The sequence below is a fragment of the Mus caroli genome, unplaced genomic scaffold, assembly GCF_978045245.1.
Source record: "Mus caroli unplaced genomic scaffold, Mus_caroli_1 scaffold_17, whole genome shotgun sequence".
NCBI classification, from domain to species: Eukaryota; Metazoa; Chordata; class Mammalia; order Rodentia; family Muridae; genus Mus; species Mus caroli.
The window spans coordinates 75400881-75424715 of record NW_028227272.1 but is presented as its reverse complement, the minus strand read 5'-3'; the positions used below and the strand labels follow the sequence as shown (position 1 = coordinate 75424715).

Here is a 23835-nt window from a genome sequence, read left to right as displayed (position 1 = left end):
GGTTAGCCAGGAGTGGGTGGGTGGGCAGGGGAGCACCCTCTTAGAGGCAAAGGGGAGGGAGAATAGGGAAGGGGTTTGAGGAGGGGAGACTGGGAAGGGGACAACAGGTGAAATGCAAATAAAATAATTAATAAAAAAATTTAAAAATTGTGCCTTAAGGCCTTAAAATAGAAATCTTAGATATAAATTTCAGACTCATATGCTAATTTCAATTATTGATGACTTCCAGAATGATGGCCTTATAGATCTTGCGTTTTCCATGTGCCATAACCACTCACACCAATTCTTAAAGCTCCTCTCTCCCCTCTTTCTTTACATGTATGCATGCATGCACGATATGTACATGTAGGCTAAACTAACTAAGAAAACGCAGACTCTTTCATGAACTGGAAAATAGGTGAGTCCTGTTGAAGAAAGCCAAAGAACCACCTCTCCTGTCAGAAAGGGAAAATTGCTCTTAACCACTGAGCCGTCTTGACAGCCTCCATGGACAAGTTTTGCAAAGCGTGAAAGGAGTTACAATGTGGGAGCAAAGTAAATGAGAGAGGACAGAGGTGTTTCAGATGTGTGTAGTCCTACTGAATGTGTGAGATTTCAGGGTTTTTCACCTTTGGTTTAGTTTTTTAGATATGGTTCTGTTGTCTGAACCACACACAGTATTATACATAACCACAGATTAATAATGATGAATTATTATCACAGGGATCCTAACTGGGCATGCGAGCCATGTTAATTCACTAAACCATCACAGTGTGGTGGCAGCACACGCTTTTAATCCCAGCACTTGAGAGGCAGAGGCAGGCAGATCTCAATGAGTTTCGAGGCCAGACTGATCTACAGAGTGAATTCCAGGACAGCCAGGGCTACACAGAGAAACCCTATCTCAAAAAAAGCAAACAAAGAAAAAAAATTACATAGAACATTAGTCATAAGATTTTGAAATTTTCTGGCAGTTAAAAATGTTTGTAACTACCTATTTTGTGAAACTGTAGAGTTAAAAGCTTTTAGCAGTAAAACAACGTCAATGTGATTATTTGTTTTAAACAAAAGTACATCTCCAGCAATAGTCCCACGGATGTATATGACAGCACCCCCTTTAAATTGAGAAATAGCTTTAGTTTCACAATAGTAGAAGTGCTTCTCACAAAATAAAGGCATAGCACACTAGTTTTATAATGGTTTGAGGGTTTTATACTTCTGGTAAAAAATTACTATTTTTGAGGCTCACAAGGCTATAATCACCAACATAGTCTAAATAAAGCTTTAACAATTAGTTCTTGGAATGAATTTATGAAATTCCTAGGCAAATGGATGGACCTGGAGGACATCATCCTGAGTGAGGTAACCCATTCACAACAGAACTCACATGATATGTACTCACTGATAAGTGGATATTAGCCCAGAAACTTAGAATACCCAAGATACAAGATACAATTTGCAAAACACATGAAATTCAAGAAGAACGAAGACCAAAGTGTGGACACCTTGCTCCTTCTTAGAACTGGGAACAAAACACCCATGGAAGGAGTTACAGAGACAAAGATTGGAGCTGAGATGAAAGGATGGACCATCGAGAGACTGCCATACCCGGGGATCCATCCCATAATCAGCCTCCAAACGCTGACACCATTGCACACACTAGCAAGATGTTGCTGAAAGGACCCTGATATAGCTCTCTCTTGTGAGACTAGGTCGGGGCCTGGCAAACACATAAGTGGAGGCTCACAAGTGGAGGATGGATCACAGGGCCCCCAATGGAGGAGCTAGAGAAAGTACCCAAGGAGCTAAAGGGGTCTGCAACCCTATAGGTGGAACAACAATATGAACTAACCAGTACCACCCCCGGAGCTCGTGTCTCTAGCTGCATATGTATCAGAAGATGGCCTAGTCGGCCATCATTGGGAAGAGAGGCACCTTGGTCTTGCAAACTTTATATGCCTCGGTACAGGGGAACGCCAGGGCCAAGAAGGGGGAGCAGTGGGGGGAGTGTTGGGGGGACTTATGGGGTAGCATTGGAAATGTAAATGAAGAAAATACCTAATTAATGGGAAAAAAACCAATTAGTTCCTGGGTAATCTGCATTTAAAAATTCTCTTTTAATGAGTGTCTTGTGTTTTTCTGGCCTGTCTGACTTATCAGCTGCTTTCACAACACTAACACCTAGCTGCCAGTTCAGCCTAAGGGAGGGAAAGATGGTTCTATTCTTCGGAAAGTTTATCTTCCCTATGTGTTTAGGCTTAAAAGCTTCCCCCCCCCCCCCCCCCGGGAAGTCCTTGAGTTAGAAGTGTCTGAGAAATACAAAGCCTGGCCACTCCACTCATCCATTGGGCCATCAGTGCTGGCAGAGACACCCCGTACTCAACAGGAGGCTGCCACGGTCACATGGAGACACGAGCTCTGCCAGCCAAGTGTCCAGGTAAGAGTTTTACCCAAGCCATCTCACGTACAGGGAGGCAGCTAGTGACCTCACGATCGGAGGGACTTGGCAAGCACTCAGTGCCAAGCTCCCCTCCGCGGCCGCTTCGTGCAGAGGTGGGTAGGAGGGAGAGAGCCCATCGAAGCAGAATCCGGATTGAACTTGCCCTCAGGCAGCAGAGAGGCGGGCCGATCCCAGGGAGAGAGTCCCGCGTGAGGAGGAGTGGCCGAAGAGCCGAGAGGAAGCGTCCTGCCCACCCCACCGAGGGAGGCAAGGCCCTCGGGGTTCGCGCAGGAGGCACTGCGACCTCGTGCCTGCACCGCCGTCGGAGCCCAGGCTCTGCGCGCCGCCCGAGGCAGGAGCCGGCCACGCGCACCGCTGGAGGGGGGGGCGGGCCCGAGGGAAGCCCCGCCCCAGGGCGCGCGGATTGGTTCCTCGCGGCGCCGGGCCTCTCCCAGTCATCGCCCCTCCCTTCTTCCGGGCCTCGAGCCCCCCGTGTGCCGCGTCCGGACTGCTTTCGCCCTGTCGGCCGCGCGCTCCGCCGCCCGCCAGTCTGGTCGGCGCGCGCTCGGCGGCGGCGGCAGCGGCGGCCCGACGACGCAGCAGCGGCGCTCGCGCTCGGCTCCTCGGCCACGGGACGCGGTCGCAGCCGGCGAGGGTGCAGCCCCCGGAGCGGCAGCGGCGGCGGCGGCGGTGAGGAGAGCGGGCCGGGGGTCGGAGACGGGGACGCGGTGGCAGTGAGGAGAGCGGGCCTGGCATAAGGGGACGCGGCGGGGACCCCCGGGCATCGCGGCGGAGGGAGGTTGGGACGCGCCCGCCGCCACGTCGAAAGCGGAGCGGCCGAAGGATGCGCGGCGAGGCGGCGGGTTCTCGGTGGGGTTGGGACGCCTCCTCGGGCGCGTGCCACGTCGCCTGCCGCCCCCGGGGAGGCGACAGCGGGCGGCGGGCGGGCGGGCAGGGGCGAGCCGGTTTGTTTGCACAGGTTAGACGCGGCGCGCAGGCCGTCCACTCGGAGCGCGTGGGGGGCTCTCTCCACCCGCGCCGGGCTGGGAGGGGGGCCCGATCCGGCTGCATCTGGATCCCGCTGGCCAAAGCCGCCCGGGGCGGTCAGGGCCTCTCGGCGCGACCACGCTTGCTGTCCCCTCCACCTCGGCAGCGTCCACCTGAAGAAGTTGTGGTTTCTAGAAACTGCGAGTGGCTTTTTCGTTACTGGGGAGGGGTTGGGGGTGGGGGTGGGGGTGGGGAGACTGCAAAGTTAGAAACTCCTAGAAGGTCGAGCTCGTGGAACAAAGTAGAACTTGAGGAGCAGCCGCCGCGGTGACGACGTCCTGGGGTGACGTCACCAAGCGGTGTTTAAAATGGGAGCTTTGGGGGACAGTGTGGGTGGCACTAGGCGCCTAAGGTCTAATCCCCCACCCCCGGCCCCCCGTGGTATTCACAGATCCCCACTCCCTCCCCCGAGGTTTAGACCTTTCTCTTGGGCCTTTGGTACTTCTGGAACACTGATAAGAGGGGGTTAATTCTTCAGCTATTCCATTCCTTCAAACAGAAAAATAAATAAGTCCGTATGACTCATCTTCTGTTACAAACCAAAAAACAACCGCTAAGTGGTTCTTTCCTTCCTTAATGTTATTTTATTTTTTTATATGAACTTGAGCAAACAAAAGCAAATCCCCCAAACTGTTAGGTAGCCCAGTTGGTGAATGCGAGGGATCTAGGAATCAGTACATTTCTCTAGTGTGAGTTCTTCTATCTTGTTTGGAGTGGAGCGTATGCAGCTCCATCTGCGATATCCTCGCCCAAGTTGTATATTCAGTTTCAGTGGGTTTGCTGGACCATCACAAGGTGCTATACATGAAGTATAAAGGAAGCTTCGGAGAGCGGAAGAGGCCTCACACTGTGCAGGAGGAGGGAGGTGGCACAGCAGTTGTAGTAGACTGAAGTTCTATGTGCCTACTACTGGTCTGTGAGGATTCTCTTTACCGGCTGACCATAGCAGTAGAGGGTGTATTTGGCATTCTAAGCATCCAAGAGGAAGGTTTGGGTGGCTTCCATCTAGGATCGGAGTGAGTAGGGCTGCCAGGACAAATCTCAGATACTATATAGAATTTCTTTCACTCTGAGAACCCTTGTTTGCATTTGCATGCAGAGTAAAAATCACATTAGACAAGAAACTTAAGAGAGCAGTTTTAGTAAATCTTTAAAAAAAACGGTGTTTCTTTTTTCTCTTCTTCTTCTTCTTTTTTTTTTAATTTATAAGACCAGACTGCCAGCCTGTTGTTAAGCTAGTTCACTGGTATAGTCAATACAGTAGGGCCTGACATTGGCGCCCAGAAAGATGACGTTACTTTACTTGGTAAATGTTGGATCAGAATATCTCCAAGTTCCATTCAGCCAAATGAATGAGCTCATCTCAAAACATACATATACACACACACACATATTCAAAAGAACGCCTGAACAGCCTTTCTGGATTAATCAATATCAATCAGATTTTCTATTTTTAAGAATCCTTTGATGCAGCTCCAAAATGTAACTGATTATTTCATTTAAAATTTCTGTGAGTGACCCTGAATTGATGCTCTGCTTAATGTACTTAAATGCTCACTATTTTTTGTTTTAGCTTTTTAGGAAAATATACCTATACCCGAAAGAATATGTATAAAAAGCTTCAATGCTGAAAAACTTTACATGTGTAACAAATTTATTCAAGAGTAATAGTTTTATCACAGCAGAAAAAGAACCTTGGACTCCCTAGAATCTTGTCTCCTGTTCCTCTGCTCCTCCTGCCTGTAGGCCACCCAGTCTATTTTCTGCCTGTAGAGACTTCCCTGCTCTGGACAGTTGTATACATGGCAGAAATTTTAGTGTGGCATTGTTTGTTACCTCTGCTTGCTGTGTTGTAGCACGTGTTAGTGCTTCGTTTATGGTAATTGCCCGGTCTGTTGTACATATAAGCCATACTTTATGTGTCCAGTCAGCATTTGGGGGATATTTGGAGTATTTCTACTTTGTCGTGAATAATGTTGCCAAGGACATATGTTCGTCCTTTCTTTCTTTCTTTCTTTCTTTCTTTCTTTCTTTCTTTCTTTCTTTCTTTCTTTCTTTCTTTCTTTCTCTCTCTCTCTCTTTCCTCTCTCTTTCCTTCCTTCCTTCCTTCCTTCTTTCTTGTAGGAACATATACTTTAGAATTCTTGGGCTCATAGCTGATAGAATTACTGGAAATGTCATTGCTGTTTAACCTTTTTTTGGGGAGGGACTCCAAACCTGATTTATTTTTTACTTTGTATGTGTATGAGTGCTTTGCCTGCGTGTATGTATAGCTACCACGTGTGTGCCTGGTGCCCTCAAAGGCAGAAGAGAGCCCCCTGGAACTAGAGTTGCAGGTGCTTCTTAACTGTCCTGTGGTGTGGGGGAGGTAAACCCAACTTCTGCAGGAGGAGGACACGGAGCCTCTCTTCAGCCCCTAGTGCTAGACTCTTCTGTTTGGAATTTCAGGCCCTTTCCCAGAACTTTACATTTTACTTTGAATTTGATTCATTTAGTGTAATATTTACTAAGATTCTTTTTGATTAGTTTCTGAATTTATTTCAGTTGTCAGAAGCAATATGCTGTGTTCTTCACTGAACTACTACTTAAAACCAAGTAGTAAGAATCCCGGGAGTATTTCCTAATAGGTCTCGGAGGACTACAAACCGTTAGTAATGATTACTGGCAAGAAAAGACCGGGCAAATTGAAAGGGAAAGCTGTAGAGGGGCATATTTTGCAGAAATTTATTTTCGTGTGTGTGTGTGTCTGTGTGTGTAGTTGCTGTTGTTTGGATTAATTTGTGTTTTGTTTCTAAGAAAACATTTTATCTTTACAGGGAAAAATGAAGAACGAAATTGCGGCTGTTGTCTTCTTTTTCACAAGGCTGGTTCGAAAGCATGACAAGTTGAAAAAAGAAGCAGTTGAGAGGTTTGCTGAGAAATTAACTCAAATACTTCAAGAGAAATATAAAAATCACTGGTATCCAGAAAAACCATCCAAAGGTCAGGCCTACAGGTAAGGCGTTCGACGAGACGGTCGGATTGGACTAAATGAAGATCAGTTTGTGTAATGACTGCAAGGCCAGAGGGCTGGAGGGTATTTAGAAATCGCCTTCTAGGATTTTATCTGAAAAACAAAAAACGCTGGGGTGTCGTGGTATTTTGTTCTTGCTCATTTTAAAGTATGCATATTTGTTGATGGAATTCTACTGTTTAGCCTTGGAAGGCCAGAGCTGTGGTCACCAGTTAGGTTCTTGTGAGTACTTTGGCTCTTGCTTGAGTAGATTTTTGCTGTTATCATGAGTGCTTAGGGTTCTTCACAAATCTAGAGGACCCTAATCTCTCAGAAATGAGCATGGCGATTAAGAGTTGAGAAAGTAGTTTGTCTTTGTATCTAAAGGTAATGTATATGCTGCACTTTTTATTATTATTATTGTGATTATCATTATTATTATTTTATTTTTTGAAGAGGGCACTGATGACACAGGCCTTAACCCCAGCACTCAGGAGGCAGGCAGGCAGGCAGGCAGGATCTCTGAGTCTGAGACTGGACTGGTCTTCACATGAAGCTCCAGGACAGCCAGGACCATAGAGAGAAACTCTGTCTCGAAAAACCAAAAAGAAGAGAAAATGGTAAAGTAAGATAATCAGGCAAAGGCAGACAGAGTGGCATCTGCCTTAAATTCTAACACTCTGGGTGTAGAGGCTGGAGGATTTCTGTCACTTTCGAGGGTAGCCTAGTTTACATAGTGAGTTCCCTGACAGTTAGGGCAATGTAGAAAGACTGTCTTCAACCTAGCATGTTCTTGGCCTTCGTGGTGATGATCTCACTTACATTATGAATATAATATTATATTATGGTATAAGCAGTTGACGGTAACTCACCTGTGTACCTCCAGTGGTAAAGTCCTGGGGTGGGGATTTTATAGCGGGTCTTGAATGGCTCCCGAGTTCCATGAGCTTGTGCTCACCATAGGCTCAGCGCTGAGGAGGAAGAGAGCACTTACTTATATTTTGATTTGTAAGTTAAAATAAAGAACTGTCGGATCTTTAAGCTGTACAAGAAGAACATGCCCTGACATGCTCACTTTGGTAGAGATGTATCTGCTGAGAAGGCAAATAGGTCATTTCCTAAAACTAGCTGTCATACCACAATGGGGATTGTGGGCGTGCCTCACAGTTAAACTGAAACATTGGTTAACTTGTGTCAACTATGAAAATTCCCCTTTATTTGAGCATGTTGTTGTCCCTGCTTTTTGTTCCATAAACCAATACTTAGACGTGCTGTTGTTGTAAAAGATTTTTGTTTTAGCAACTGGAGTGGAAATACAATTTTGTTGTTTCTCATTTCCTTAAAGCCAGTTGATTACAGTGTACTATTCTGATAACGTTTGTGTTTTTTCATAGTTTTTACCCAGAATTTCCTAGTAAGGTGGTTAATATTATGAATATAAGTTGATATGTAGTTTTAAATCTAGGCTCAGGGAAGGTTTTAGTTTCTCATTTGGTTGCCTTTTTCCTGATAGTGAACAGCTTTGCTTTTGTAAGTTACTGAGGCTTTTTACACGTGTCTAATTGATGTTGGCTGGGTGCTTTTGGAAGTGCCAAGTTGCTGAAAACCAAGTAAATACAGCAAGGTCAGAGAGCGTACCATTTCATCTCCATTAATGCTAAAAACTTGAGAAAAACTCAAAGAAGACTAGCTTGGCATGTGATCAGAAGTATCACTGAGTCATTTTGAAGCTTTTTAAAATAGGCTTTTAAAAAAACTATTAGACTTCATGGTACAGTGGGAAAAATGAATATAAGTTTAAAATGTTTTCTACATTTTATGCAAATGTGATATTTATAAAAGACAGTTTGGCAATATAAGATCTGTGAAAATACTCATTTTGAACATTATGTCTCGGAATCTTATCTGGAAACAATAAGAAATGCAGACAAATACGGATGAATACAGAATTATGTTACATGTTATAATTACAAAAAATTTAAAAGAACTATCAGCATTAAGTAAATAATATATTCGTGCAACTTTTATAATAATCTTGCATTTGAAGAACAGTTAATAGAAAAGTAGTTCCAGTTTTAGGATTTAAAAAAAAGTGTAAAAACGTGTGTTGTATCTAAGTTTTCTAAACAGATAAGTTATATCTAATTTAAAAGCTTAGCATCTTCATCACTCTCGTGGCAAATACAACGTATAATACATGAAGAGTGCCAGTCTTAACTGCTTGTGATGGTGTGGTACATGGGACTTGGATTGCCCTATATGCTATATAACATTAGAATCTGTAGGTTAGGTCAAAGGATCAAGCAACATCTTCTATATAATAAAGGAAGCTTTTACTCTGGATTTGCTAGTTTTAGTGGTATCCGTAGGACGTGGCAGGGAGCTGTGGGTGAGCTTTGGTGACAGGGTTTGTATGCTGTAGCTCTAATGTTGATCAGGTACATTAGACACGCATGTTATTTCTAAGCTATATATGAAGTTTGAGGTTGGGGTCCTGGATTTGCAGTCTAAATTCACTGGTGTGTGATGTTGGGCAAATTCCTCAAACTGCCTCCTTTTTTTCCCCTTACAAAGTGAAAATAATATCTAGCTATGAAATTTTTAAAAAGAGTTAATAGGATACTGTTTATTGCATAGTACATGGTAAAAAATAATATATTTTAGAAACATTATTAGTTGTCTTAACAAGATCTTTTTTCAGTGAAGATTAAAATGAGCTAATGGAACAATTTAACTTTATAAGCTAAATATCACATTGGTACTATACCAGCAATTGAAACACTGGTTGAAAAGTCTTTTGGTTGGATTATCATTGTTATTGGATGCTTGAGATTGAGTCCAGGAACAGTGAAACTCAAGGCCGTTGCTGTACACTGAGCTATATCCACTACATCCTAAATAGAACATTATAATGGATAGTATTTCCAGTTGACTTGCATATCCATATATATATCGTCAGATATGGAAGAGAAATGAAACAGTTCAAGCTCAGACAGTAAATTCCATAAGTAGTTATAATGCCGGATTGCCCTGGTTGAGTCTTGATTGAAAGTAGTAAATATACTTCATATTTTCCATTGTAGATACTGTTTTTCTACTTAAACAGAGTGCATCTCTGGAGGTGCATTTTTGCCTTCATGCTACTATTTATTCACTTAGGGAAAATACATTTTTGAATACAAGGGGGCAACAGGTTAGACAGTGAGTATGGTGTTGCCTACAGCTGCTAGCCTTATAGTCTATATTCCATTGGTTGAACAGGCATTTCTTAAATTAACTTGAAAGAGGCTTTTTTTTTATTAGATATTTTCTTCATTTACATTTCAAATGCTATCCCAAAAGTCCCCTATACCCTCCCCCCCCCCCCCCGCCCTGCTCCCCTACCCACTCACTCTCACTTCTTGGCCCTGGCATTCCCCTGTACTGGGCCTATAGAGTTTGCTAGACCAAGGGGCCCCTTTTCCCAATGATGGCCAACTAGGCCATCTTCTGATACATATGCAGCTAGAGACACGAGCTCTGGGGGTACTGGTTAGTTCATATTGTTGTTCCACCTATAGGGTTGCAGACCCATTCAGCTCCTTGGGTACTTTTTCTAGCTTCTTCATTGGGGGCCCTGTGTTCTATCCTATAGATGACTGTGAGCATCCACTTCTGTATTTGCCAGGCACTGGCATAGCCTTACAAGAGACAGCTATATCAGGGTCCTTTCAGCAAAATCTTGCTGGCATATGCATTTGGTGGCTGATTATGGGATGGACCCCTGGGTGGGGCAGTCTCTGGATAGTCCATCCTTTAGTCTTAGCTCCAAACTTTGTCGAAAGAGGCTTTATTAGTTTAAATTTTTTTCTTTATTATTTTGCAACTTAGGTAAAAGAAAGTCGTGTATAAGACATGGTACATCAAATGAAGCAGTATTCCAAGATTACATTTTAGTTATGAGAATGCTGTGTGCATGGTCCTTGAATTCCTTATTCTTTAAACAACTATAGATGAAGTAAAAGCTGTCTCCTCTAAGATTTCACTTTATTACCAGAATGTAAAAACATGTTAGTGACAATAAAACTGGTCACAAAAAATTCTAGTAGTATTTGAGGCACTGGTTGAAGTCCTTTAGTTTCAGATTTTATCAATTAGTCTTCAAAACTTCATAATGTCAGGGCCGGGGATAGAGCTCAGTTGATGCAGTATTTGCCTAATACACATGAAGCTTAGGATTGAATCTCCAGCATTGCAGTCAGCCGAAGATGAGGGTGTACACCTCTAGCCCTAGCATCTGAGCGATTGATGCTTGAGTATCACAATTTGCAGGAGCAACTCAGCTCCATAGCAAGCTTGAGACTCCTATCCCCCAGCCCTCCAAAAGTTGTCAAGAGTTCTAAGTAGCCATTTTGGTCTCTGGGCTTACTTGATGTTAGGTGTGCAGTACGGTGGTCTCTGATAAGTGAGGAGACCTGGTGATTCCTCTGGGCTCATACGGGTTATCTTTCTTCTGTCTTTATTAGGCTGGGCAGCTTTCAGGTTGCCTTCTTGTCTGAAGTTCACACTTGCGAATCTCCCGGTTCTCTATCAGGGTATTTTATTGCTCGCTTTCACGTATATTGATTGGTAAGATTTATGATTGGGATTCAATTATAGCTATTAATCTGTTTTGTTATAGATGCATTCGTGTCAATAAGTTTCAGAGAGTTGATCCCGATGTCCTGAAAGCCTGTGAGAACAGCTGCATCTTGTACAGTGACCTGGGCTTGCCTAAGGAACTTACACTCTGGGTGGATCCGTGTGAGGTGTGCTGCCGGTGAGTCTTCATGTTTAGCAGCTGAACTGATTTTCACTGCATTTTCTCATGTGTGATCGACCTGGGCCTCGTCGGTGTTCTCAGAAAAGCTTTATGAAATGACCCTCTTACCGTGAAGAGTTCAGAAAAGGTTTCCTGGAGTGTTGTGGAGGATTTTACTATGCACCAAGAAGAGGTAGAGTGTAGAAAGTATGTACCTTGCCCTCTGCCACCATGCTTTATTCATGTGACACATCCTTTCCTCAGACAGCAAAGGCTGAGTCCAAATAAAGAAGCAGTGTGATGTTTAGTTGTTTCCATCTCTTCAAGTAGCTCAGTAGCATTTTAAAGATGCTGTTCTCATCATAGGAATTGCGTCTATCTCCCAACAACTTTAAAAGAGTTAGATGTGAAATCTATTTAAACTTTCAATAAAAGCATTATGTAAACTAGGCATTTGTGGAGTTTTCGAAAATTAGATCAACATTCTTTAGGTAGTTCACAGGGTAATAAGAGAGAAGAAATAGTAAGCAAATTACAACATGGTATGATTTGTGCCTTCATAGAACTATCTATAAAAGAGTTGTAGGTGACACGAGAAAAAGACGACTGTGTAGATGTCACTTGAGCTGCTATGTGAAGGTCACTAGGTGACAAGGCAGGGAAGATGGGTTCTCCAGGAAGAAGAAACAGGATAAACTAGAAGCATGAACTTGCACATTTTTGATGCTAGCGCTCATGGGGAGCTTTTCTTTGTTTTGAGGGTGCAAATCTCTTGAGAACAGGAAAGAAAGTTCCTTTTCTATATGAATCTGGCTATATAATATAGAGATGGACACTTAAAGATTTACTAGCAATAATCTTAAAAAATTTATTCTTAATATCAAATGTTACAAACTTTAGGGTCTTTGAGGTGAAGGTTCCTTGTATGTAATGACATAAACCCCATTGTTTGAACTGTCTTAATTGCTTACATTATTTCTTTCAGTTTCTTTCCATGAAGATCTACACATTCTTAATAGTAGACATAATTCTCACACAAGATGCGTTGTGTATGCATGTTGTGCCTGAATGTCTGTCTGTGAGTGCTCTGCATGCCTGGTGCCTGAGAAGGCCAGAATAGGGCAGTAGGACCTTTAACTGGAGTTACAGATGTTTGAAGGCCATGGCTGCTGGGAATTGAACCTGTGTTCTCTGGAAGAGTAGCAAATTATCTTAGTTACTCAACCATCTCTCCTACCTGTGCATTTCTTCTTCTTCTCCTTCTTCCTTTTTTTCCTGAAAGTCAAGACCTATATTGACATGGCTATGCTGAAATTCACTATGCAGACCAGGCTGGTCTCAAACACCTGTCTCTAAGATGCAGTTCTTACAGGGAGCCTGTCTTAGTCAGGGTTTCTATTCCTGCACAAACATCAAGATCACGAAGCAAGTTGGGGAGGAAAGGGTTTATTCAACTTACATTTCCATACTGCTGTTCATCACCAAGGAAGTCAGGACTGGAACACAAGCAGGGCAGGAAGCAGGAGCTGATGCAGAGGACATGGAGGGATGTTCCTTCCTGGCTTGCTTCCCCTGGCTTACTCAGCCTGCTCTCTTATAGAACCAAAACTACCAGCCTCGACATGGTCCCACCCACAAGGGGCCTTTCCCCCTTGATCACTAATTGAGAAAATGCCTTACAGTTGGATCTCATGGAGGCATTTCCCCAACTGAAGCTCCTTTCTCTGTGATAACTCCAGCCTGTGTCAAGTTGACACAAAACTAGCCAGTACAATTGACCCCTTGTCAACTTGACACACAAACACATCACTAGTAAGCCTCAACCCTTACATTCTTATTCATCCCCAAGATCTAAATAACTTTAAAAGTCCCACAGTCTTTACACATTAAAAGTTCAATCCTTTTAAAATATCCAGTATCTTTTAAAATTTAAAGTCTCTTAACTGTGGGCTTCACTAAAAAACTTCCTTCAAGAGGGAAAAATATCAGGGCACAGTCACAATCAAAAGCAAAAATCAATCTCCAACTGTCCAATGTCTGGGATCCAACTCACAATCTTCTGGGCTCCTCCAAGGGCTTGGGTCACTTCTCCAGCCATGCCCTTTGTAGCACACACGTTGTCTTCTAGGCTCCAGATGCCTGTAATCCACTGCTGCTGCTGTTCTTGGTAGTCATCTCATGGTACCGGCATCTCCAAAATGCTGCTGTCTTCCACTGTAACTTGGTTTTAACAATAGCCTCTCATAGGCTCTCTTCATGGTGCTAAGCCTCAACTCCTTTGCATGACCCCTTCAGTCCTGGGCCATCTATTGCAACTGAGGCTGCACCTTCACCAATGGCCTTCCATGGCCTCTCACAGTGCTGAGCCTCAGCTGCTCTGTGTGACCCCTTCATGTCTTCAAAACCAGTACCACCTGGGTAACCCTTACACATTACCAAGTCCCACTGCAGCACAAGGTACAACCTTGGCTATTTCTGGAACACAGCCTCTGTTCTCAAAAAACACTTCCCAGAAGATATCACCTCAATGATGCTGGTCTCTTCTTAATCACCGCTAATGTCTTAGCTCCAGCTATCCAGCATCAATAGTCCCAGTAATGCAAAGTTTTCACTTTTGTAGTTCTGGTATCTTGTTAATCATAGCTGATTCTTCAGCCCCAGCCAACCTGAACCACAGAATCTTCACAAACAAACTAATAATGGCCCTGAAAAAAGTCTTTAATCTTCCCTCTGAAATTTCACAAGCCAGGCCTCCATCTTCTACACTGTTCTCAACATTATCTTCCAAGCTCCTACACAACATTCGACAGAGCTCTTAACACTGAATTGATCTTCTGGCCCAAAGTTCCAAAGTCCTTCCACAGTCCTCCCCAAAACATGGTCAGGTTGTCACAGGAATACCCCACTTCTGGTAGCAATTTGTCTTAGTCAGGGTTTCTATTCCTGCACAAACATCATGACCACGAAGCAAGTTGGGGAGGAAAGGGTTTATTCAACTTACATTTCCATACTGCTGTTCATCACCAAGGAAGTCAGGACTGGAACTCAAGCAGGGCAGGAAGCAGGAGCTGATGCAGAGGACATGGAGGGATGTTCTTTCCTGGCTTGCTTCCCCTGGCTTACTCAGCCTGCTCTCTTATAGAACCAAAACTACCAGCCTCGACATGGTCCCACCCACAAGGGGCCTTTCCCCCTTGATCACTAATTGAGAAAATGCCTTTCAGTTGGATCTCATGGAGGCATTTCCCCAACTGAAGCTCCTTTCTCTGTGATAACTCCAGCCTGTGTCAGGTTGACACAAAACTAGCCAGTACAGCGCCTTACAAAGGTTTTCCATTGGGATGATCAGATCCTCACTGTTCCTTCCAGAATGTACTATGAGCAACCTTTTGTCAGAGCACTGTGTAAGCTCTGTGATCTGTGAGGCAAAGAAAAGCCATTATCGGCTTCTTCGTCCACACTACTGTGTATGTAAATACAGTATCCATAGCTTAGCACACTTTTTTCGGGTATTTAAAGTTTGGTACCCAAAAATGAAAGCTTTGGTTGTATGGGTATACTACTTAACTAGATGGTTCATTCTTAATAGTGCCAGATAATAAAAACCAGCTGTGATTTCATTAGTAGTATTATAAAAATCTTCATACTCAGTACCTACAAATAGGGTTGTATATGATCATGACGTTTTCTGCCAAGTGGCCACTGTAAAGACATTTTTGCTGGGTTTTGGGTATTTTTGTTGATCTTTCTGAGATAAGGCCACACATCCATATCTACTCTATGTAGATCAGGATAGTCTCAAACTCTTAGCAACAACCAGCACACCTCTAGCGTCTTAGCAACCAACATGCCTCTACCGCTGTAATTAAAGGCACGTACCACCATGCCTGCTGTGTTACTTCTTTTTTTGTAATGGCTAATACAAATTAGCTTAACATTGTAGTGTATACACTCTGATAAGAACAATTTAGCTGCATGATTTATGTAGGTTAACAGAGAGCACTGAGATAGCATGTTTTTGAACCCAAACTGGAAAAAATGAATATTCTGGAAGTAGAACAGTGCTGATGTAGTAGATACATAATGGAAAAGTCGCTGCCTTTGAAAACAGTAACTGTTTTGGGGGCTGAAGGTAGCTAGGGGCATGGACTGCTTTTCCAGAGGACTTAATGTGGTTCCCAGCTCCCATGTAGGGAGCTCATGACTAGCCACCTTCACCTCAAGCTGCAGAGGAAGGAATGCCTCCGGCATCCAAAGGTAACGCCACTCGGTACATTCATACCCACACATACAAGCATCATTGAAACTAAAAATAAACTTTAAAAAATGATCCATTGGTATACTTGAGACCAAGATGCTATAATAAAAATTAAGATGTATTTAGATGAAACATTCTTCCTTGCCATATAGAATAACAAAACAACATATAGCTTAGTAGGTTATCAAATGGTAAAATATTTGAAAACACAGAATAAATAATATATCTTTTTCCTATGAGAAAGTATAAAAATAGCTGATAACTTAATTGATTCAGTATTCTTTTACAACTTTTTGTAATGTCTACATTTTTTTTTTCCTGTTAAAAGAGCATTAGATAAGTATTGATTTGTTTCATAGTAAGTAACTTATCCTTGATGTTTTAGCAACCCATCATTGGGAATGGAAAGTGTAAAAATTGTCCATTATTAATTCTTATAAGGAGTTAATTGTGTATTCTCAATATTACAGTAATACACTCAGTGGTTTCATTTAGCATGAAACCCTCCTTCCAAAGTACCACAGAGGCAAAGATGTGCGAATTAGAGATCTGAGTAACTCCAGCAGGCCCTTCAGTTACTACACACCTGCCTGCCTTTGTTTTTGATGTCTATTTTTACAGAGGCAGTGGTGGTTTTCCAGGAAGGTCCTTGCCTTTCTGTTTTCTCTGAATTTCATAACATTAGTAGGCAAAAATGAAGATGTACTACATATATCTGTTATGAATAACTCATTCAAACTGCTAGGCATTTTAAGAATTACTAGATTGAGCTGGAGAGGAGGCTCTGAAGTTAAAAGTACATCTGGATTCCTTTCCACCGGATAGGAAACTAAGCCAAGGAGATTAGAGGGTTTGCGTTTGGTCACACTAGTTTCAACACTCATGAAAATGTCAGTAATGCAATCTAATGTAATACAGCTCAAGCAAACCCCTACATCAGTCACCCTCATCATTTCCCTTTAATCTTAGTAATTGTCAGAAACCTCTTGATCTGTAGCCGTCAAAAACATAGGCCCTGTCAAAATAAAAAATACACGATTTTTCTAGTTGATTTTGTACAGTGGCCATTTAGAAATACATTACAAAAATCTTAAAGAAAATATCATTAATACCTAGTAAATATAATCAAAATATGGATCCCTTGTGATGTTTCAAACAATTTTTTTTGTTTGATGTCAGTAGAGAAGAAAGTAGCCACTTTCATTTATACTTCAGCAGGGTAGACAGAAAATTACACCCTGCGTGCGCTTTGGGTATTAAATGTGCACAGTCCAGTTCTGGGCTGGGTCCTTTATTGCCTCGGAACACTGGCATGAGCAGACCTGTTTAATTGTTTTTATGACCATTTCTTGCTTTTTCTATGACTAGTAAGCGTTTTATGTCCACCTAGGTATGGAGAGAAAAACAATGCATTCATCGTTGCCAGCTTTGAAAATGAGGATGAGAACAAGGATGAAATCTCCAAGAAAGTTAGCAGGGCTCTTGATAAGGTGACCTCTGATTATCACTCCGGGTCCTCTTCCTCAGATGAAGACACAAGCAAGGAAGTGGACGTGAAACCCAGCTCAGTGGCTGCAACGCCAAGCCCCGTGTACCAGGTAAGACCTGCCACGGCCTGCCCCTGCGCATGTGCAGACCACAGGGGGGCAGTGCTTCCTTCGGCCAGCTTCTCAAGCTAGTCACAGTTGCACTGCCCAAGATGGTGGAATATTTTCTGCCTCAGCTCTTCCTGTTACACACACACTAGTGGAAAGCTGCTTATCAGAGATGCAACTGGGCATTCTGGGTCATTTTATCAAAAGTGTACTCTACTACAGTGACTAGGATAAGTATATTTTTGAAAGAAATGTGCTGTCCTCCAAAAAGAGAAGTCATAATAAACAGTCCTGATTATTGAAAAAAAAAAGCCTTTTATTTAAAAAAGCAAAAACGTCAGTAACTTTTTAAGTCTTTTATTACTTCATTTATATTTTTAGGTTAATTTCCTTAGTATTCCCCCTTTTCATCATTAAAGAGAAATTTCACTGAATTATATTTAGGATAGTTTCTTATATAAAAACCAAAAAGTCTTCCTTCTTGCTCTGACTATGAAAATACACTTGCATTACAGATTCATTTACTTTATGTCTGTACATTAAAAACATTTAATTACTTTCAAGGAATTTGATTAGCTATATATATACATATACACACACACACACACATATATATTAATGCCTTACAGGCTTGCCTGCAGACTGAATTTTTTTACTAATTTATCTTATGTATATGAGTATACTGTAGCTATCTTCAGATGCACCAGAAGAGGACATCAGATCCCATTGCAGATGGTTGTGAGCCACCATGTGGTTGCTGGGAATTGAACTCAGGACCTCTGGAAGAGCAGCCAGTGCTCTTAACACTGAGCCATCTCCCCAGCCACTTAGTAATATTCTTAAACAGAAAACAGTTGCTTTACTTTTGTATTATTAGAATATTTGAAAGTTTATCTTCATTATTCTCAACTAGATGTACTTTAGTGTGGCAAGTTCATGGTGAGATCAAAGAATGATTTAAAAACCGTATACTTAATGATTAAAAACCGTATACTTAGTGATTAAGAAGCTTTTGAGTATGAAAAACTAAACTTTCAAATTTATATAATGATATAAATTTTGATAGGAACATTTTCCCCCTGGAATGTAATTTTCCCTCTTGATTATATAATGGTTCTTCCTCAGGTTGCTATGAAAGATGTTGTAGAGATTATTGCAGGGTGGGTGATGTGGCTGTGTTTTACATAGCTTCCGTTTTATAAAACTTCAGGCTGGTCTGGGACTCAGAGCGACCGACCCACCTGCCTCTCTTCCTCCTGAGTGGTGGGATCAAAGGCACGGGTCACATTTAGCAGAACTGTTTCTAAAAAAATTATTTATTAAAACTGTAAAAAAAAAAAAAAAACCTTGCAAATAAAAAGAGTGAAGTAGTGTAGAGTAGAATCGTGAGCTTTCCCTCAGTGTCCGGGGCCTTTCCAGGGCTGTTTATGTTTATTACCAGCCTTGCCTTTTGTTTCGCTTTGTTTTAGAGCAGTTGCTTTTCAGATTGTTTTTCAAGTCTATGGCATAAATATTTGGGGCATTTTTTTCTCTGTATGTTGAATTATACATTTCAAATTAACTTTATTGAATTTCCTGGAAATCATCTAAATGTGATGATTTTAACTCGATTTTGTTTTTACTCAGTCAAAAATATAAGTCCCAAGTGGCTGCTCTTAATTGCAAGTAAGCTGACCTTTAAGTTTAAAAATCAGTTTACATTTCCTTTTACACTAATTGACATTTATTGCCCACCACAAGAGAACAAAAGAAAGGTGTGGAAATTAAGGTAGCTTACATGCTTTTTTGGAAAACTTTTCTCTTTGGCAGTCTACTCTGCAACAAAACACATTTCACAGAAAAAAAGTCACTTCTGTCTAAGCCTTGGGTAGAAAGTTGATACAGTTCCACTTTAACCTTCCTGTTTATCTTGACTGATATTAATGTTTTTGGTTTTGTTTGTTTGTTTTTCTTTGTAATAAGAGTAATGTTCTGGAAACAAGTCCTTAGCACATACATGTAACGAAATTATACCTTCTGTGATTTAATCATTCATTTTCTAATTATTCTTTTGTTGATAAAAATCTAAAGGGGGAGCATCAAATAAAGACAAAAACATTAACGGCTCCTGACAGGGGAGGATCTTTATTCTATAGCATTTCTAGAAATTACTCTTACAGTCAGCTCTCTATTTCCCAAGTGATCTGTGGACTCAGCTTAATCAGAATCCCAAAAGTCCATTTCTATGGAGTAACACATTGATTCGAAAGCTGTGAGAAACTAAAATTTGAGAGCTAGCATGAACATAAAGCTATGGACTAGAGAGATGGTTCAGCCTTTAAGAACACTGACTGCTCTTCTAGAGGTCCTGAGTTCAATTCCCAGCAACCACATGGTGGGTCACAACCATCTGTAATGAGATCTGATGCCCTCTTCTGGTGTGTCTGAAGAGAGTGACAGTGTACTCACTCACATACACGGAATCTTTAATAAATATATATTAAGTTATATATTATATATGTTATATATAATATATTAGTTATATATATAAAACTATTCTGTGCATCAAGATTATTAATAGTTTAGGGATACACAATCTATCATTGGAACAAAAATCGAAGTTCCAAAATAAGCTCACTTTTATACATTTTCCCCACTCACCTGTCCCACAGCAGAACACCAGAGCATTTAGGGTGGAAAGTCTTGAATAGGTTTGAAAAAGAGGAAAAAGGCCAAAGTGGGTCTAAGTGTTACCTGATAGCATGCACCAGAAAATGGATTTGGAATGATCATGGCTCTGCATATAAGAAAACTCAGTTTTTAAAGTTATATGTATCAAGAAATGTGGAGAATTATCTTCAAAATGTCTCCAAAGGATCACCAAAAAATTTTGATTTTTATCAAAACTAAATATTTTTAGTCACAAAAAGAAAATGTTAGAAAGTGAATGGCCAAGTCACAGAAAGTACATTCTCATTACGCCTGTGTGTTACAGACTTGTTTTGATAACATAAAAACACTCCAAAAATTAATGGGCCTGGTGAACAGTAGGAGGGTCACAGTTGACTGCCATCTTGGGCAGGTGAGACCATGTCTCAAAATAAAACCTGGAAAGAAGCACGGGGCTCTAGGTCAGTGGGGCAGTAGCTGCCTCATATGCACAGGCCCTGGGCTCGCTCTCAGCATTCCTACAACAACAATAGCAGTAGAGAGAGTAGTAAAACACAAGGAACCTAATTAATTAGGCAGTAGGCAGAAGTTATAAATACTGTACAGAAATGTTATACATGGCCAGCGAGCACAGGAAAAAGAGTTAGAGCTCATCTGTCTTCAATGAAACAAATCAAATTAAAACAATGAAACCTGGCTTTTTCCAAGTTGAACTGCCTAGCAACTCAACTTTGAGTGAAGATCAGGCAGCCAGATCTCATAAGGAGTAGAAACTGCTGTGACCATTTGGAAAAACTGACATTCTCCAGCTAGTCTACTAGTTACCATGCTACTCCTGCATAGTAAGAAAAACGAAAATAAGGATCTTGAAAGCCAAATGTAAAAAAGTTCCAGTGTGTATATAGGTGTGTTCACGGGCGTAAACACAGAACCTCTTTTTCAAAATACAAAATTGGTTCATGTCATTGTACCGTCTGCATTAAATGCTCTACAAAATCTTAACTATTACAGAAAACATCCCACACTTGGAAGGGCAGATTAGAACCAGAAAATCTGAAATTCTTTAGGGTGCAGTGTTCCAAGCAAAGAATTTGAAAATTGCTGATGAGAATTTAAATAATGTGAACTTGATGTCGTCTACCTGACTTCCAGCATACTTAAAAGAATGTTGAGCCCAAGTGCTGAACAGGCTACAGCAGAATGATCTGGAAAGTTCTGTCAAAATACTTGGCCTCTGCTCCTCACACTTCATTATTTTTTAGTAGACCTTGGCTGGGATGTGAAAATGTGTGCTTCAGAGCTCCCTGCGTGACTTCTTGCTTAACTAACTAAAACATGCCTATTGCCCTAAAACCTAACTATTATTGTGTGTTTGCATCCTTGATGCTTGTAAGACTGTTTCCATTAGTCTTTTTTCTTCTTCATTCAGAAAGCACATGGGAGATATTAGTGAGATGTGGGTATTGTTTAAGGTGTTTAAATGTAACTGTAGGGGTGTCACTAAGACCCACTCTTGGGGTAAGTGGTAGGTTTGTGTCGTCTGGAACTACTTCGTCTTTACTGAAAAGTAGGCTATTGTTTTCCTCCTAATTTACTTAATGCTTTCTCTTCCTATAGATTTCAGAACTGATATTCCCACCTCTTCCAATGTGGCACCCTTTGCCGAGGAAAAAGCCAGGAATGTACCGAGGGAGCGGCCATCAGACTCATTACCCTCCTCCTGTTCCATTTGCTTATCCAAATCCAGGAAGGAAGAATAAACCATTCCGCCCAATCCCAGTGACGTGGGTACCTCCTCCTGGGATGCATTGTGACCGAAATCACTGGATTAACCCTCACATGCTAGCACCTCACTAGCTCCTTTCCTTGTGCTGATGTCATGTTGCTAGAAAGGAAGACATGCCTTCCTCTATACTAAGAGTTCATACTTGTAGTGAAGTTAGGTGGGCAAAACCATCAGACTTATTTTTATAGAAAAGCTATTGAGAATAATCTTTCTTAAAAGTATATATATATATGCACTTTAGATATATTGATATAGTTTGAGAAACTTTATTAAAGTTAGTCAAGTGCCTGAGTTTTTAATATTGGACTTGAGTATTTATATATTGTGCATTGACTGTGTTGGATACAAAAACACTGTAGGAGTGGGCGATGTGTTCTAGCACCTTTGAGCATTTACTTTATGGAGAGTATATAAGTTATTTATACAGAAGGACATCTATTTTATGTCATTATTTAGAAGAGTTGTGTGAAATCATGTAGTTGCAAATAAAAGGTAGTTTGAGGCATGACAATGTGTGGTTTTGTTCTGTATGTAAGAAAAGGAGAAGGTAGAAGAGATACTTAGGAAGGAAAATAATCTAAAATGTTCGTTTAAAAAAAACCACCTTTTTATTGAACACAGGATCCCCAAAGGCCACATATGAAAATATACATGTAAAAAACTTCTAATTTACTGGCAGTAGCTAAATGAAAATATAAATACAATTAAAACAACTTTCAGCTATCAATCAAAGTCAGTATATATGGGACCTTTGTCACCTGGGTTTTGACCCATAATGATGTTATAGGACATCTGACTTACTCGCCTTCTCCCATCAGAGAAAGCAGACGTGTTCCTGTAGCCACTGTTAACCCACCTTGTAAACTGGATATAGTGGGAGTGCCTGAAATCCCATGACTGAGAGGCTGAGGCAGACAACAGGACATCATGGCTCACCTCAGCTGTGCGTCAGATTCGATGCTAGCCTGGGCAAGATGATATCCTAGCTCAAAACTAAAAACAAAAGTGCTGTGCTTTTTTTTTTTTTTTTTTTTCAAAAAAAAAAACAAAACAAAACCTGAGTCTTTGCTAGAGTTATAAAGGAAGAAGTGTGGTACTTCAGAGTCTTCAGTAGTCCTTCATATTTATACCACTGTAATGCCATCGCTCTTGTAAGCGTACTTGAACTACAAAGAAAAGGGAGAAAGCATCTATGAGTTCAGATATTCTAAAGATAAACTTACAGAACAAGATCAGCGATACATCCGCCTTCCCACATCACCATCCTTCACAGTTTTACTTGGAAATTACTCAACTTAGCCAAGAGGGACCACAAGTCACTCTTCCTGGTAATCGATCAAAGGGGAGCTGGCTATTCCAAACCATCAGGTTTCTTCGTTTCATTTACTCTTGGTTTTTTGAGATAAGGGCATAGGCTGGCTTTGAACTTACAGATCTGCCGCCCTGTGCTTCCTGGGGGCTGAAATTAAAGGTGTTTGCTACCCTGCCCAACTCTGTTGACAGTTTTCTTAAATTTACGAAGATAAAGTCAGTTTTATAGTGTCGATGTTTACCACTTCATATTTTAAACACTCTTAATGTCATTGTCTTCTGACTTAAGCTGTAGCAATTTTAGCATATTTCTAAAGCATAATATCAGCTTTTCCCCCTGAGAATTTTCCTACTGGTAATTGGCATCTTAATTTTTAAATAGGAAGGGAGTCAAAAAGTGTTTTGAGATGGGAGTCTTGTCTCCCACCTGCTGATGTCGAGTGATCCACCTCAGCACTAGTACAGGGACTGCGGGTGTGTGTTGTCATGCCCCACAGAAAAGTGTTGCACTCTTAAGGCCATTGCTTGTTCCCTTGTAGGTTTTGGAGGATTTTATATATAGAGAGAACAACAGACTTGTGGGTAGTTATAGAGTTGGGAGTTTGAAAAGATTGTCGGGAAAGACAGCATTTGTTCTATTTTGCTTCTGTTACAGGTAAATTTCTTGGGGAATTTGAAGTATAATAGCCACACAGGAAGAGAAGCAGTAATTTTAGCACACACCAAATAGCTAGAACTCTTTGCACATGACTACAAAATATAAATCTCTGGTCAACGAAATGGCTCAGTGGATAAAGGCACTTGCCACCAAGGCAGGTAACAGGAATTTGATATATAGGATCCACCAGTGGTAGGAGAGAGCTGACTCCATCCAGCAGGATGTCCTCTGACTTCATGGGCATGTATATATGTATGTGCACATACAAATACATAAATATGATTGAAGTAAATCCTTAATTAGCCATGGCAACTAACTGATGAATCTTGGGGAAAACTGA

General features: G+C 41.4%; 2 protein-coding genes across 2 annotated transcripts in view; one reads left to right on the top strand and one right to left on the bottom strand.

Annotated features, from left to right (window-relative positions):
* The first annotated feature begins 2907 nt into the window (after window positions 1-2907).
* On the top strand, window positions 2908-22554 carry Btg3 (BTG anti-proliferation factor 3). Its single transcript, XM_021185002.3, has 5 exons — window positions 2908-3109; window positions 6283-6461; window positions 11119-11256; window positions 16887-17094; window positions 21358-22554. Exons 2-5 carry the CDS (start codon window positions 6289-6291, stop codon window positions 21595-21597), a joined length of 759 nt encoding a protein of 252 aa, XP_021040661.1. The 5' UTR covers window positions 2908-3109; window positions 6283-6288; the 3' UTR covers window positions 21598-22554.
* Cxadr (CXADR cell adhesion molecule) overlaps window positions 22112-23835 on the bottom strand; it is a 51005-nt gene continuing 49281 nt past the window's right edge. The window contains exon 9 of the mRNA XM_021184864.3: window positions 22112-22692. Within this exon, the coding sequence (XP_021040523.1) occupies window positions 22651-22692 (42 nt within the window). The 3' untranslated portion in view covers window positions 22112-22650. The remainder of the gene's footprint in view (window positions 22693-23835) is intronic.

Bases quoted from the DNA above. Each gene is read 5' to 3' on its own strand.
- Btg3 (XM_021185002.3), top strand. From the start codon at position 6,289: ATGAAGAACGAAATTGCGGCTGTTGTCTTCTTTTTCACAAGGCTGGTT. The intron at 11,257-16,886 runs GTGAGTCTTCAT...ATGTCCACCTAG, and splicing joins CCGTGTGAGGTGTGCTGCCG to GTATGGAGAGAAAAACAATG. The intron at 17,095-21,357 runs GTAAGACCTGCC...CTCTTCCTATAG, and splicing joins CGCCAAGCCCCGTGTACCAG to ATTTCAGAACTGATATTCCC.